The following is a 15,122-nucleotide window of genomic DNA, read 5'->3' on the forward strand; positions in this document are numbered from 1 at the left end:
TTAACTTGTTGCCTGGGACTTTTAATATGATAGGCTTAGTAATGCTTTAAGTTGCCTTGATCTGTGTTAAGAAACATCTGGACTGCTATCTTGACAGTTGATTTGTAGACCATTCTGATTTATGTTAAAGAAATGTTTGAAGTGTTATCTAGACAGGTCGAGTTGCTCCATCTCCTGTCTTCCCAAACTCCCTTTCCTTCTTATAATTAGATTCTCACAAACCTCATTTTCCTGCCTATAATGAATCTTGCAAAGTAAAAATTCCGCTGCGCTAGCCCCTGCTTTACAGCCCTATATAAACCCCTCTGACTTTCAATAAACAGACCTTGATCAGAGCACTGTCTTGGTCTAATTCTTTGTGTTTGTCTGTCCCACTCATTTAGGTAGGGTTCCCTCTCGGGTCTCAGCTGACTGAACCCCGCGGGCCGGGGCACTACCTCGTGAGACACCGCTCATTTTTGACTTTTCCTTTCATGAATGGGAGACAGGAGTCTCATGGACTTTCCAGTTCCAGTTGCTTTAATACTGCAACCCTCTGATCTCAGCCTCCTGAACAGTTAGGGCAGCAAGCACCCCCAGCCAAGGTTTCCTGTTTCCAGTTACGTTTCCCCAGCACACCTCAATTATCCATGTCCACCAGAATCCCATCAGGACACACTTCTCATCCCTGAATGCTAATGAGCACAGCAGTGGGAGTATTATGAAGATCCGGTACACTGTGAGACATATAATACTGTGCACAAGCTGATTTGATCTACAGATTCCAGAAAAGCTGCATATTGGTGATCATATGGGAGAAGACTGGGTTTCTGATTCTCTCTGTGCTCTTCCCATATTCTGCATTTTCAGGTCACTCGCTGTTGTCTGTGTGAGCCCCAGCCTCCTGATTCAATATCTCAGATTAGGCCTCTATCATTTAATGCTGACACTTGTCCCATGATATAAGGGTCTTGGGACCAGAGGCCTGGGAGCACAAGACTGAACTGGCAGGCTGGGCACGCTGTCATCACTGGCTGTTGTGTTCAGCCACAGACAGCAATTGAAAGCTCACAGCTTTCAGTCTCCTCGAAATCAAGACCCTAGAGTCTCGAATATCATTCGTCATGCATTTTCATTAAAAAAATACCCAGATATTCCTTACACTTTTTAAGTTGCCATCTGTTTTTTTTTTTTGAGTGACCTACACATTTGCACAGGATACACATTCTGGTAAATGTGTGGAGGCTGCTATTTTTAAAAAGAGTTTTATACAAACAGTGGAAGATGATAATGAAGAGATAAAAATTATCTAAAATTCAGTCACTTACCTGGTTTTTCTTTTTAATTTTATAAAAATATTTTTTCTTTTGTTCTTTATACACTTAAGTGCCTTAATTCAGAGACAGGTTCTGTGAGTCTGTATAAATTTTTATTGAAAAAGAGATGAACAGAGAGGTTACAGTTACATGAGTCCACTAATAGGCATAATTTTTTTAAAAAATGAAAGCCTTTGCCTCATTTTCTCTGAGCTTGCCCTCAGTATTTCCCACAACAAGCAGTACAGTTAATTTTAATGTGTACCTCATTAAAATAATGGACAAAGCAGTTGCCATTCAGTTTATGAATACAGTATGTCTAGCTCAGTGTCCCCTCTTCTAGTAGTCTCTTCTTTTTACCTTAAAATTGAATTTCTTTCTGCTTCTTCCAAAAATTTGCCCCTGTCACAAAACATTTTTACATTTGAAATTCTTTCATCATGAACTTCTCTAATATGAAAAAAAGTACACACACACATGCACACACACACACCCACACACACACCATTAAGGTTCACACTATCAGGTTAGACACCAAAGCACTTTGTTTCAATTTTCATATCCCTGGGCCTCCTAAGCAGATGCTATTACCACTGAAACATGCCTCCAGCCCTGATTTCTGCTCAGTGTTTTAAAAATAGTCTCAGGTCTTTCCAGGCATGTACTTGTCCACTGTCTTCCTATGATAAACATACTAGTAGCTGGCAAAGCACTATACAACATGGCACTCAGCTCTTCCTTAAAAATGAGTCTGAGCCAGGCATGGTGGCTCATGTCTATTATCCTAGCTACTCAGGAGGCTGAGATCCGAGGATCAGGGTTCAAAGCCAGCCTGGGCACAAAAGAACCTGAGACTCTTACCTCAAATTTACCTCTAGAAAAGAGGAAGTGGGGCTTGGCTCAAGGGTATGGTGGTAGCCTTGAGATGAAGAGTTCAGGGACAACGCCCAGGCCAAGTTCAAGCCACATGACCCACAAAAAAGGGGAGAGTCTGGTGAGACTCTTCTTGGCCCAAGGTGACCTTGAAGAACAATCCTCCTGGTCCCCATCTCCCAAGTTCTTAGGGTGATGGTTGAGAGCCAGCAGCACCGGCAAGGAGTCCAGTCTTGGCCAAAGTGTGTTTTTGTCTTTGTCTGTATGATTGTTACCATGTGTGTCTCGTGGTCCACACATAAACCATGGGAGTTGTTTCCACCTTTGGTTACAGTGACACTGGTGTGCACATACAAATCTGCATCTCGGGTTCCCTCAGGTAGTAAATCTGTGCTGATTTTCAGACATGTTGCACCAACTTCCAGATAACAATGCACAGAGATTCCAATTTCTTCACATCCTCCAGGGAACTTACTGTGTGCTGTTCTCCAGTGGGAGCTGGGCCCACAGTGCATCAGCCTAATGGTCTATCCTCATATATCTTTCATGATCCCCTGAGACAAATGTGCAATTTGCTCTTTGAAGATTTTAAAGAATCCTAGATCGAACGTGTTCTATTGAGTGCTCTACACGTAATATTCACGTGCATAAAGATTATTGTGAAGAAGAGGACAAAAGGAAAAGAATACATGAAAGAGGAAGTTTACCCAAGAAAGCGATGTAAAATGCAATACGGATGAGATGTCGCTTAAGTCCCATCAAATGAAATATTTGAAGTCACCGGAATCCTTGCAGAAGGTAGGAGGAAAAGGAAAACTGTGGGAGAATGGGAAGAAGATGGATTACTTAGAAAATATTCAAAAGTAGCGTAAGAGATGGTATGGAGGGGCATGGTGGGTTTTGTGTGCGGTCAGAAAGAACAGGAATTGAAGACAGGAAGGGAACTGAGGGTAGAATCGGCTGTAGGAATAAAAGAGGCCATGTTTCTGGATTTCTGGTGTATGTATGGAGCCTGGAGCCAGGGGTGGACGGAGGGAAGAGGCAGTTGAGGAAAGACTAAGGGGACTACAATTGCTGAGAAAAAAAATCCATGCTTCAGATAATTAAAGAGAAAGGGAGGGGTGGTTCTTGGGAGGGAGAGTGTTTATACTGATGTCTTCGTAATGAATCACAACTACCCAGAAAATGCAGAGAGGGAGGTATAAGTGCCCAGTAAAGGCACAAAGTTAATCTTGAGTATGACAGAGAAGGGTGCAGTCCTGTGTGGTAGAGAAGGGTGGAGGAGGGCTGGAGAGATACTATCCTTTTCTTCTTATTCCATCAAGCACTTACTATTTGACTGATTCATGAACTGTGTCTTTTTTAAAAAAAGAAAGACATCATGACTTGTCCCCACCCCCTGCAGAGAAATTAAAAGGAAAAGACTGGTTATTTGTCACAGGCTATTGAGTACATTTGTTGACATACCTGCAATTGTACTAAAATACCAAGGAATAGAAAAGCTAACACAGAGTGTAAGGTTTGATACTTTAAAATCTTTTCCACTAATCAAATTTGTATATACATCAAAAGGATATACTTGATAAGAAGGAAGAATAAAATATTATCATCCCTATTGTCATCATCAAATAGTTGTGCAATGGAGTTTCCATCTCTTTCCTACTCCTATACATGCCAACGCCACCTCTCCTTCCCTGCGCCTGTTCTCATAGGTTGAATATTATGACTGCATTTGTCTGCTCCACTCCCTTAGACCCTCATTCCCAAGAAAGAAGACTTGTTTTATCCCTTAAAATTATGGCGCGGTGGGAGGGGGGCGGGGAGTGTTTCTTGGTTTGTTTTAAAGTATTTTTTTGTCTTTTCTTTTTTGGTACTGGGGATTGAACCCTGGACCTTGCAATTGCTAGGCAAGCGCTGTGCCACTGAACTACATCCCAGCCCAAATTCTGTTTAATAATTGTCTGTTTTTAATTGTTCACAGAGTCCATCAGGAAATCCACCCCAGAATATACCACCCCAGAATATACCATTATAGCCCTGGATGTGTTCTCCTATATTTTTATACATTAAGTCTAACCTCGACATAGGAGAGAAACCCTGCTGTGGATTGAATTACTTAACTCAGTAAGAATTATTACTTTTGCTTTACAATTTAATTATGCTTAAAAGACTTCCTACTATTCACTGAGAATCAGGATTCAGGAAAATTTAGGCAATATGTCATAACCAATATATAAATAGTAATAGCAGGATGTTTTATGAAAATGCAACTTCCTATGGAGTTTATTTGATTATTTTTTTGCTTGTTACTGGACTTTTATTCCTGGGTTCCCAGAACAAATCAAGCTGCTATAACTTCATGACAAGCCAATATCCATAACTGCGAAGTGTTCATAAGCAAACCCAGGATTGCTGAGTCTTCTGTGACTACTCATGTAAGGATGTTACAATCGTCTCTGATCAATTCCAGCAACCTGCCCCAGGGTAAGGGAAAAGAAAAGCATGGAATCATTTCTCATCTCAATTAATGCAAACTCTATCTAAATTTAAACAAGTTCCTCTTGATATCAAATAGTACATTTGCTTCACATGCAGTTTTGAGAAAACCTTGTGTTCCGGAAAAGATGGCTTCTGAGAAAAAGCACCTAGTACTAGCATTCAAATACCAACCCACCTCCATTTACCATTAATTTTTACAGTCATTTTGTATGGGCCACATTTCTCAAGGGAGAGACTCAAAGAAATATTGCCAGAGAAATGCTGAGCGAGAAATATTGGGAACCTAACATCCCTAAGCTTTTTGTTTCATTTTTATATGAAAAAGTAGATGATCCCCGATTGTTCCAATTGCTCTTCTCATCGACACCATGTCAAAGAAGAAAGACAAACTTATTCAAGGATGTCTGTGGGAAGAGGTAACATGGAATGAAACAGGACAGAAGAAGACAGAACTTGTGTAGGGGAATAGTCCAATAAAACCCTGAGTCCCATTTGCTGAGACATCTTTCCCGAATATTCTTAGGACCAGAATTTAATTATTTTCATTCCTGTCTATATAGGTATGAAAAACTGGTAAAAAGAACAACCACTTTCAAAGCTGAAAACTAGGCAGAAATCGCCTTAGAGAAGCGTTAGGAGTGTACACACAGAGTTTTCTTTTTTTGTTTGTTTGTTTTTTAAATTCAATTTTATTGTCAGGGTGATGTACAGAGAGAGGAGTTAGATACATATATAAGGTAATAAGAACGTTTCTCAGACATTGCTACCCCCCTCTCACATTTTCCCACTTTCCTCCCAACACCCTGAAGTTCATTTTCAAAATATTGCTTTCTGAGTATTGCTGTTACACTGGTTCATCCTTTGTCCTTTGTCTCCTCATTTTGTTGTTCCCCTTTCCTTTCCCAATTCAAATAAATGTATATACAATATACCAGGTACCAAAATCAGACACAGTGACATTTTTAACAATTTAATTCTACAAAACAGACGTCTAGCAAAAGGTGACAAAATCAAGGGACAAATACTTGTGTTTACCAGTAATCCTGTAGGTAATCCTGTGACCAAAGTATCTTTGAAAAATTACCCATATAACTGTAACCCCTCTGTATAGTACCCTACAAAAAATAAACACAAAAAGCAAAGAAAAATCTTCCATTAAAACAGATTATCTGTGTCTGGAAAGTGTGTGTGTGTGTGTGTGTGTGTGTGTGTGTGTGTGTGTGTTCAATTTTTTCTTTCTTTCCTTTTTATTGTAATGCATAGAGGGGTTACAGTTATATTCACCAGGTACTAGGTGCATTACTTCTGACACATTGATACCCCTTCTCATGTTTTTGTCCCCCTTTCCCTACCCCAAACCCATCCCAATCATCTCACAGCCTTCTCTTAAAGGCAATTCCATGTTCAAACAAAGGTTTTCTAAAGAATCAGGGATATACAGAGGGATTGTGTTGAGGGTGTGTGAAGCTGAGAAAAAAAATTATTGCAAAAGGTATTAGACAAGATGGGACATGCATTCTGGATGAGTCAGTGGGTCCCAGCCATTGCAGGGCTACCTCTTCCCCGCTGGAAGGGGAGGGCTGGCACTGTCTTTCCTCACAAATTTTCATCCTCTGGCCTGATTGTGCAATCTTGAGCTGAATTTCATGAAGTACCAACTCACATGACAGGACAGGAGTGGCAGGAGGGGATCTATAAATACCATAAGTAGAATCTTGCCTGTGCCAGCATCAGCGCACAGCCTCCCCACCACGTCAGCTTCCCTCAGAACACAGGTAAGTGCTCCCAGCTTTAACATATGAACAACGGAAATTGCTTGTGTGCCCTCTATGTACTTTATTTGATCTGTGTTTTATTCATCCTATCAGGACCAGTTCCATGGTCCAAATTAGTCCGTCAACTCAGTAACTGATTTCCAAGGAAGTAAATGCAGTTTTTACAATTAAGTAGGCATGTTGGCAACAAGACAGCCTGGAATGAAAAAGAGGACCAGAAAGGAGCTTTGCACAAGTGACTGGATGGGATCCACAGAAGTGTTCATTATGGCATTCTGGATAAATTTTTCTACCCCAACCACCTACCACACACTATGATAAAGAGAAAATGCAACAACGTTCAATTGTTTGTTTAGAGGAATCCTGTTCTAGTAGTCCTTTCATTAATCTTTTCAGTAGGAGATTTATATATGTCCCTTATGGAAGTGTTAAACACAGAAGAGAACAAAGGCTTTCATGGCCACAATCCCACGTGCAGATATGTTACTTCCTTGAAGAAATTTCATGAGAGAGCAGGGCTTCTGCTCAGTTCCTCCATTCTAAAAAGACCCCATCTTCCCTTTCTCTAGGAGCTCCAGGTATCCTCACGCTCACCATGAATGCACTCAGTGAAGCAAACACCAAGTTCACGGTGGACATTCTCCAGAAGTTGGGGACATCAGCAGACAATGCCTTCTTCTCCCCTCTCAGCATCTCTTCTGCCTTGTCAATGGTCCTCTTAGGGGCCAGAGGAAACACTGCACAGGAGATTGAGGAAGTAGGTGTACCCTTCTGTTGACTTCTGTTTGTGCTCTGTGCCTTGCTGTGTTGGCTAGGCAAGGATAGAGATGCATGGCTCTGCCTGTGTTGGCCTGAGGGGAGAACAGGCTGACAGGAAGGCACCCCTACAACTGTGTGACCTCGCACATTCCTCCCCATGTCCTTTCGTGTGCCTGGGTGTGCTTTGGGAGCTGGGATGTCCTATCACAGCTGCTAAAATGACAGAGATGACTTGAAATGTGCAGACTACTGGTGGATTATTTTTGTTCAAGAGTTACATGATGACCAAATGTTTTTCAGGTCACTGATAATAAAACCAGGTTGGCTTGGTTTTTTGGTTTTGTTTTTTTCAAAGGCCAAAATCATTCCCTAAAGTTTGAAAATTATTTTTTGTACTGTGTATCTTTTTGTTCTTGTTAGTTTTCATGTATGTTGACGTGATATTTTGTTCGTTCCTCTGCTCTTAGAGTGAAGTGTTTTTCTTCTGGGTCTTGTGTCTTTCAGGTCCTTCACTTCAGTGAAGTCACAGGAGAGAAAGCAAAGTCAACTGCATGTCACGTGAGTCCCACAACATTTCTGTACACTTAAGATTGTGGGCATCGCACTGAACAATCACAGCTCAGGTTCCTGCACTGCACTTCACAAGGGGAATATTCGAGCAAGATACAAGTGCTGTTAGTCTCACTGACTTCACCTCAGTAAACTGAGGGTTAAAATGACAGCATTTACCACAGTGCCTGCCATGTTGTCAAGAACAACCCATAGAAAAAGTTATTATCAGCTGGGCATAGTGGCTCACCCTGTAATCCTAGCTATTCAGGAGGATGAGATATGAGGATCAAGGTTCAAAGCCAGTCCAGGCAGAAAAGGAGACTCTTATCTCTGATTAACCTCTGGAAAAAAGGGAAGTAGAGCTTGGCTGAAGGGTATGGCAGTAACCTTCAGCTAGAGAGCTCAGGGACAATGCCCAGGCCAAAGGGTAGGGTGGTAGCCTTGAGATGAAGACTCATGGACAGCCCAGAGGCTGAGTTCAAGCCCCATGACCCCTCTACACATACACATGCAAAGTTATTTTGGTTATAAGATGACAAACAAAGGTCATAATCACAGTGTAACTAAAATAATTTAGTGTGAATTAGTTCAATGATAGGATCAAGAGGAAACACAGCAATTTCAAGGATGTTAGGAGAAATAACCATTAACATATAGATGACTCTAGAGTTGAACAGTGCAAAACTTTCAGCAAACCAATAGAAACTGCCAAGTTCAGACAAGGTTAGACATGAAACTTGTCTCTGCTAATTTTTGTCTTCTGAGAATAGTTTTTTCATTCCCGGGGATCATCTCAGTTAGACTAAGCTTAGAGGTAATCAAAGGATAATTGCTCAGCACACAGATTTTATACACAGAGAATTCACAAAGGCCAGACCACATATTATGATCAACAAATCTTGGTAAGATTTTCCCACCAGCAAGTAGAACAGATTTTATAACATGCTTCAATGAACCAAACTTCACCAGTACCACATTGCTAATGGTTGCTGGAAATGAAATATGGAACTGGGAGTTCCGGCAGGGAGCTCTATTTCATAATACCAGGGAAAGAACCCCGTGACTTTCCCTCCTTAGTTTACATGAGACAGACTAGAATGAAGTGCATGAGACAAGGAGGAAGAATTCCTCCTTGGAGGCTAAAGGGAAGAAGAAATATTCAGAGTATGTAATGTTAAATATAAAGCTAATCTATGAAGTCACTGACATTTAGGAATTGTGCATGTATTGAGTATTTAAGGGACAGCCTAATTCAATCAGCATCCTCTTTAATGATATAGGCTGAAGATGCAGAAATTCTAACTCAACAATTTCAGAAGCTGCTGAACGAATTAAACAAACCCACTGATACATTCGAGCTGAAGACGGCCAACTGTCTTTATGGAGAAAAGAACTTTCAATTTCTTCAGGTAAATTCTACCTACCCCTTTACACCTTCATTCTGCATCCTGGGTTCCCCTTTCCTGAATGGCCACCCGGGAGAGAGGGAGGAGGACTGGCTGGCATGGCGAATGCTTGCTCTATCTCCACAACTCATCCCCACTGCAGTGCCCAGATGTCAACAGTAACTGGCCAAGTATAGACACAGGAAAGGTCTGTGGAGGGAAGAAGGCATCTGGAAACAGAGCATGTCATGAAATGCATTACTGAACTAGTACTGGGATGATTTGGAGAGAAATGTTTCGAGAGCATGAGGTTTCTGGAATGTGTAGACATTTGTATCCCTCCCTAAAGAAAGTGGGGGACATTGCTGGAAACATTGTGGTCCTGAACTGCAGACGTGTGCAAACGTGATAAAGACAAAGCTCAGATTTACTAGTCAGAACTCTCAGGAACAGTGCATCTCCTTCAGAGAAACATGTCACTAACTCTACAAATTGATACTAATTGTACCTACCTTTGACTCTTTGTCTGTTCTCCCTGGTCAAATAACATTTACCTTCAGTTACTTCCTTTTTTCTGAATCCTCTGTTTCCTCTCTCACCAGCTATTTGGCATTTCTGTTAAGATCTGTATGTTCAGGAAAGAGTGGATGGGTTCATGGTCTGCATTCTGCTTATCATGAACTTGATACTGCACCCATTAGTCTTCATGTCCTCTTTCTTGATTTCCATCTCAAAGGAATATCTAGACAAAGTGAAGAAAGGATACCAGGCCAATGTGGAGTCACTTGATTTTGTACACAAGGCAGAAGAAAGCCGGAAGAAGATTAACACCTGGGTGGAAAGCCAGACAAATGGTAGAGTTCCAGAGGAACACCCGTTGCAGAAACACTTTTGAGTATCATGGGAGGGCGCCCTGGGCATGACATGTACAGGAGCACTGGGGAGGACCTGGAGATGGGGTGGAGAGGAGGAAAAGACACTGCACATGGTTGTGTAGGCCTGAATGACACTGGCCTTCTACATCCTAAGTCCATGTCAATCCTCTTTTGAGATCCTACACTATCCTCGTGAGCAGAGTCCACTTTGATGATGGATACTTAAGAAAACAAAACACATGAAAAGATTCCTTCTGTTTTCCCTAACTAAGAAGAATGGGAGGTTTTGTTGATCCCACATGTCTTTCCTCCTGGCCTGCAGCTCCGGGGACACATCTCCACCTCTACCTCCTACAGCAACACACACATGCTCTCCTTCCAAGAAAGCCTTGACTTAGCACACAAGGTCTCTCCCCACCTCCCCCTCCCATCTCTCCTGACAAGCCAAGGCTCCAGCAGGCCAAGGTGAAATCGCATGGACATCCAGGAAGTAGTGTCTGACAGCACAAGGCATACATGCCATCACAGAGCTTGTGTTTTCATCACCTAAGAGCACTTGGGCTCCATTTCCTCTGAGTAATGACACCACATTTGGGAAATGAGATAGAAGCAAATGTGGAAAGGGAGAATGAAAGGAAAGAAGGTGGCAGAGTAGATACAAAATGCTTGCCAGTATTCAGTGTGGAATGGCTGAATTCACCTCTAGAAAGCCCAGCCCCCTTTCCCTCACAAGAAGCTCTGCCTCCATCCCAGGCTAGCACCATAAAGAAGGCTGCACCTGATAAACAGGCCAATGAGTCCCAAGATGTGACTTTGATGATGAATAAGTGATCAGTTGTGAACTTTCCCACAGCCTCTTCCAGACAGACCACTTGTTCCTCGTGTGACAGGCCTTTATGTTTTTTCCTTTGCAGAAAAAATCAAGGACCTGTTTCCTGATGGAAGTCTTGACGCAAGCACCGTCTTGGTTCTGGTGAATGCGATCTATTTCAAAGGGAAGTGGGATCAGAAGTTTCCAAAGGAAAACACTGAAGAAGGAACCTTCTGGCTGAGCAAGGTAACCACTAATTTTATTAAGTCATATCGGGTAGCTTTAAGTGGAAAAAACAATTTCAGTGTATTTCATGGGATGTTCCATTGAAAGTACAAATAGTATATATCAAGGCTGTGTGTATATGCTTTTATTCAGACCAATAAACTTAGTGAAAATTATCTGAAAAGCTTGGCATCAATAGTTCACACCTGTAATTCTAGCTACTCATGACTTGATGACATGAGGGTTCTTCTTTAAAGCCAGCCCAGAGACTATTATCTCCTGTTTACCAGTCAAAACACAGAAGTTTAGCTGTAGTTCATAGTGTTGGAGTGCTGTCCTTGAGCATAACAGAACAGAGACAAAAGGATCTGACAACACAGACAAAAATCCCACCACCAACACCAATCTGAAGAAATATTTCTCTCTACCTCATGAAATTTGTGCCTTGGTTCTTTCAAAGAGAAGGATGTAGGTACCCTCTCAACAATATTCTCTGTTGTCTCTTCTATCTCATTCTTTTTTTGGCACCCTCAATTATTGCAGGATGTGAGCACACCTGTGAAGATGATGAAACAAACTGAACGTTTCAAATTTGCATCGCTGGAAGACGAACAGGTCAAGATCCTGGAAATACCTTACAAGGGCAAAGAGCTTAGTATGGTTGTGCTGCTGCCCAGTGAGGTTGATGGACTGCAGAAGGTAAACTTGTCCCCACCCCAGGTCCTCTTTAATAAGATACAATGTAAACCAGCTTTCACAACAAAGTGCTTCAGAATAATGAAAACATCAAGAAACAATGTTTATAATCTCTGGGTGTCAAACATTTAGCCCAGGACACATGATAATTGAATTCGAGTTCTCCATATGTACTGCCAATTGATGATACTAATAGAGAGTAATTTACCTTTGATTGAGAAAGTAAATTAGAGCAATGTGTGAAATGTTAATAATTATGTCAAGCAAAAAATATAACTGTAGGGGATGCATAATAATAATAGTATGTAATAAGTAATGTATAGCATACTGTAAAATAAATATGGTTATGCAGTCGGGACTTTTGGTTATTCGAATATAATCTGATAAGTTGAATGATCTGTGCATTCCATTTTTTGCTAACCATTTCCCACCTAATCTGATCATTTTTAAGTGGTGCTAAAGATCTATAGCTCATTGTTAACACATTTTCCCCTGTGTTTATAGCTTCAAGATAAACTCACTGCCGAGAAACTACTAGACTGGACAAGTTCACAGAATATGTCTGAGGAAAAACTATATTTATGCTTACCTCGGTTCAAGATGGAAAAGAAGTACGACCTCAAGGACACATTGGAACACCTGGGGATGGTGGATGTGTTCGATGGGCAGAAGGCCGACCTGTCAGGCATGAGTCAACACGGGCCTCTGGTGGTGACTAAAGCCCTGCACCAGTCCTTTGTGGAGGTGACTGAGGAGGGAACAGAGGCTGCAGCTGCCACTGGTGTGGAAGTTGGTTTAACATCAACACGTGTAGTTGAAGAATTTTGCTGTGATCACCCCTTCCTCTTCTTCATCAAGGAGAACAAGAACAACTGCATCCTCTTCTTTGGTAGATTTGCTTCCCCTTCAGTACAATGACCTTGTCCCTACTTTAGGGAGAAGGTCACAAAAATTATCCCAGTAAGTTGGTGGCTGAAGACAACAGGTTCTCTTTCTGTGTTTTCCTTCCCAGTTTCATAGGCATCACTGAGAATTCAGCAGTGGAAGGATGATTGTTTTTCCCTTTCAATACACATATATATACACCTTCTCTTTTTCTCACAAAAAAATTCTCTTGAGGCAAAATGTTCAAAGTTAGGATAAAGTGATATATCAATACTGATTCTTGTGAATTTGAGAGATGGTTCTGTGGCCTGTTTCAAATGAAACAAACCAAATCAAATTTCATCTTTAATAGAGAGCAAATATCTGATTAACCTACACTTCTTATTTCACTGAACATAGGAAATATGTGGGATTCTTCATATATTTCTCAGTCTATGATTCTATATAATATTCTGTCAATAAACTAATGATATACAAGTTATCAAATACTTTGAATTTCATTACCAAGAAAATGCACATGACCAATATTATCTTAGAAAAATGAGTGATGAACCAATGCATGTGAAAGGGTATCAGTGTATGTGAATTACTGCACCTTCTATCTGGCAAATATCATGTAACCCTTTTACTAATTACAATAAATATATATATTAAAAAAACAGATTACGACTGTAGCACATTAAAATATAGCTATCTAAATTTCAAATCCAGAATGAAGTTGAATAGTAAACACTCCAAGAGTCGAGTTTGAAGGACAAATTTAAAAAACCAACATTAGGACTGGGAGTTTGGCCTAATGATAGAGTGCTTGCCTAGCATGCACGAAGACCTGGGTTTGATTCTTGGTACCACACATATAGAAAAAAGCCAGAAATGGTGCTGAGGCTCAAGTGGTAGAGCTCAAGCCTTGAGAAAGTCCAAGAACAGTGCTCAAGCCCTCAGCAAAAGCCCAGGACTGGAAAAAAAAAACCAACATTACAGCTATTTGACCAAAATTTGTCAAAAAAGAGGATAGATCACTTTGTAGATTTTAATATCATTTGTATTTTTACAAATAATAAACTGTAGCTGGACACAGTAGCTCATGCCTGTCATGCTAGCTATTCAGGAGGCTGAAATCTGAGGATCAGGGTTCAAAGCCCCCAGTTAACCACCAGTAAACCAGAAATGGTGCTGTGGCTCCAGGGGTTTGGTGGTAACCTTGTGCTGACGAGCTCAGGGACAGCAGTCAGGTCCAGAGTTCAAGCTCCACGACTGGAATTAATAAAAAAGAACAATATACTACATACATGTACTTATGTGCACTCATGCAACTATCTCTGGAGGAATATACAAAAAACAACAGCCAGGCACAGTGATTCACACCTTTAATCCCAAGAGGCAGAGATCAAGAAGCTCATAATTTTAGGCCAGTTTGGCCAAATGCTTCCTGAGTTTTCAACCAACAAAATTGAGTATGGTGTGAACAATTGTTATACCAATTAAATGAGAAGCAAAGATATGAATATCCCCATCCATATCATCTTAGGTATCAATGCAAAACACCACTCGGAAAAAATAGCAAAAAAGGAAAGGCTAGAGAGGTGGTTCTAGTCATAGAGTCTACCTATCTAGCACAAGGCCCTGAGTTCAAACACAAGAACCACTGTAAAAAGCCACACTTGATGGCTCACTCCTGCAATCCTAGCTACTCAGAGGGATGAGATCTGAGCACCAAGGTTCAAAGCCAGCCAAGGCACAAAAGAACCTGAGACTCTTATCTCCAATTAATGTCTAGAAAACAGGAAGTGAGGCTTGGCTCAAGTATAGAGCAGTAGCCTTGATCTGAGCCAGGCTGAGTTCAAGCCCCATAACTCAGAGAGAGAGAGAGAGAGAGAGAGAGAGAGAGAGAGAGAGAGAGAGAGAGAGAGAGAGAGAGAGAGAGAGAGAGAGAGAGAGAGAGAGACAGAGACAGAGAGAGAGAGAGAAGGAGGGAGGGAGGGAGGGAGGGAGGGAGGGAAGGAGGGAGGGAGGGAGGGAGGGAGGGAGAGAGACCATTGTAAAAAGAAAAATGAAAAAAAAAGAAAAGAAAAACACCATTTCTTCTGAGGGAGGATATTTGAATGGTTTCATGACATGAGTGACAGAGAGGTTTTGTACGTTAAGTGCTTGGTTATACTTTGCATCTGGATTGTTTCTGACACGTTCCTGTCAGAAACAATCAATAAGATTGACATTATTAAAACGTTAACTGTTGGGAGCCAGAGTGGAATCAAACTGTACCTTGACTTCCATCAGACGATGGCTATATTGTCTTATTGCTTTCTGGCCCTATTCTATGTAAATGACCTGAGAATTACCATATGAATGTAACACCTGGAGGTTCCCTGGGAGAGGAGGAGGGAAGAAGGGGGAGGGGAAAATAAACGCGGCAGTCTAGTCAGTCTTTGCCTGGACTGCGGACATCCCGGACCTAGTGTGTCTGTCTCTCTTCTTTTTCTTCCTAGTCCTTG

At 41.3% G+C, this 15,122-nt stretch overlaps 1 protein-coding gene across 1 annotated transcript; it reads left to right on the forward strand.

Moving 5' to 3' along the window:
* The first annotated feature begins 7,037 nt into the window (after positions 1-7,037).
* LOC150049597 (serpin B4-like) lies at positions 7,038-12,908 on the forward strand. Its single transcript, XM_090353555.1, has 7 exons — positions 7,038-7,199; positions 7,706-7,759; positions 9,034-9,162; positions 9,875-9,992; positions 10,928-11,070; positions 11,593-11,748; positions 12,250-12,908. Exons 1-7 carry the CDS (start codon positions 7,038-7,040, stop codon positions 12,661-12,663), a joined length of 1,176 nt encoding a protein of 391 aa, XP_090209681.1. The 3' UTR covers positions 12,664-12,908.
* The last annotated feature ends 2,214 nt before the right edge of the window (positions 12,909-15,122 follow it).

This window comes from Megascapheus bottae, chromosome 19 (assembly GCF_031878675.1).
Source record: "Megascapheus bottae isolate mThoBot1 chromosome 19, mThoBot2.hap1, whole genome shotgun sequence".
In the NCBI taxonomy this organism is placed as follows: domain Eukaryota; kingdom Metazoa; phylum Chordata; class Mammalia; order Rodentia; family Geomyidae; genus Megascapheus; species Megascapheus bottae.

Bases quoted from the DNA above. Each gene is read 5' to 3' on its own strand.
- LOC150049597 (XM_090353555.1), top strand. From the start codon at position 7,038: ATGAATGCACTCAGTGAAGCAAACACCAAGTTCACGGTGGACATTCTC. The intron at 7,760-9,033 runs GTGAGTCCCACA...TTAATGATATAG, and splicing joins CAAAGTCAACTGCATGTCAC to GCTGAAGATGCAGAAATTCT. The intron at 9,993-10,927 runs GTAGAGTTCCAG...TTTCCTTTGCAG, and splicing joins GGTGGAAAGCCAGACAAATG to AAAAAATCAAGGACCTGTTT.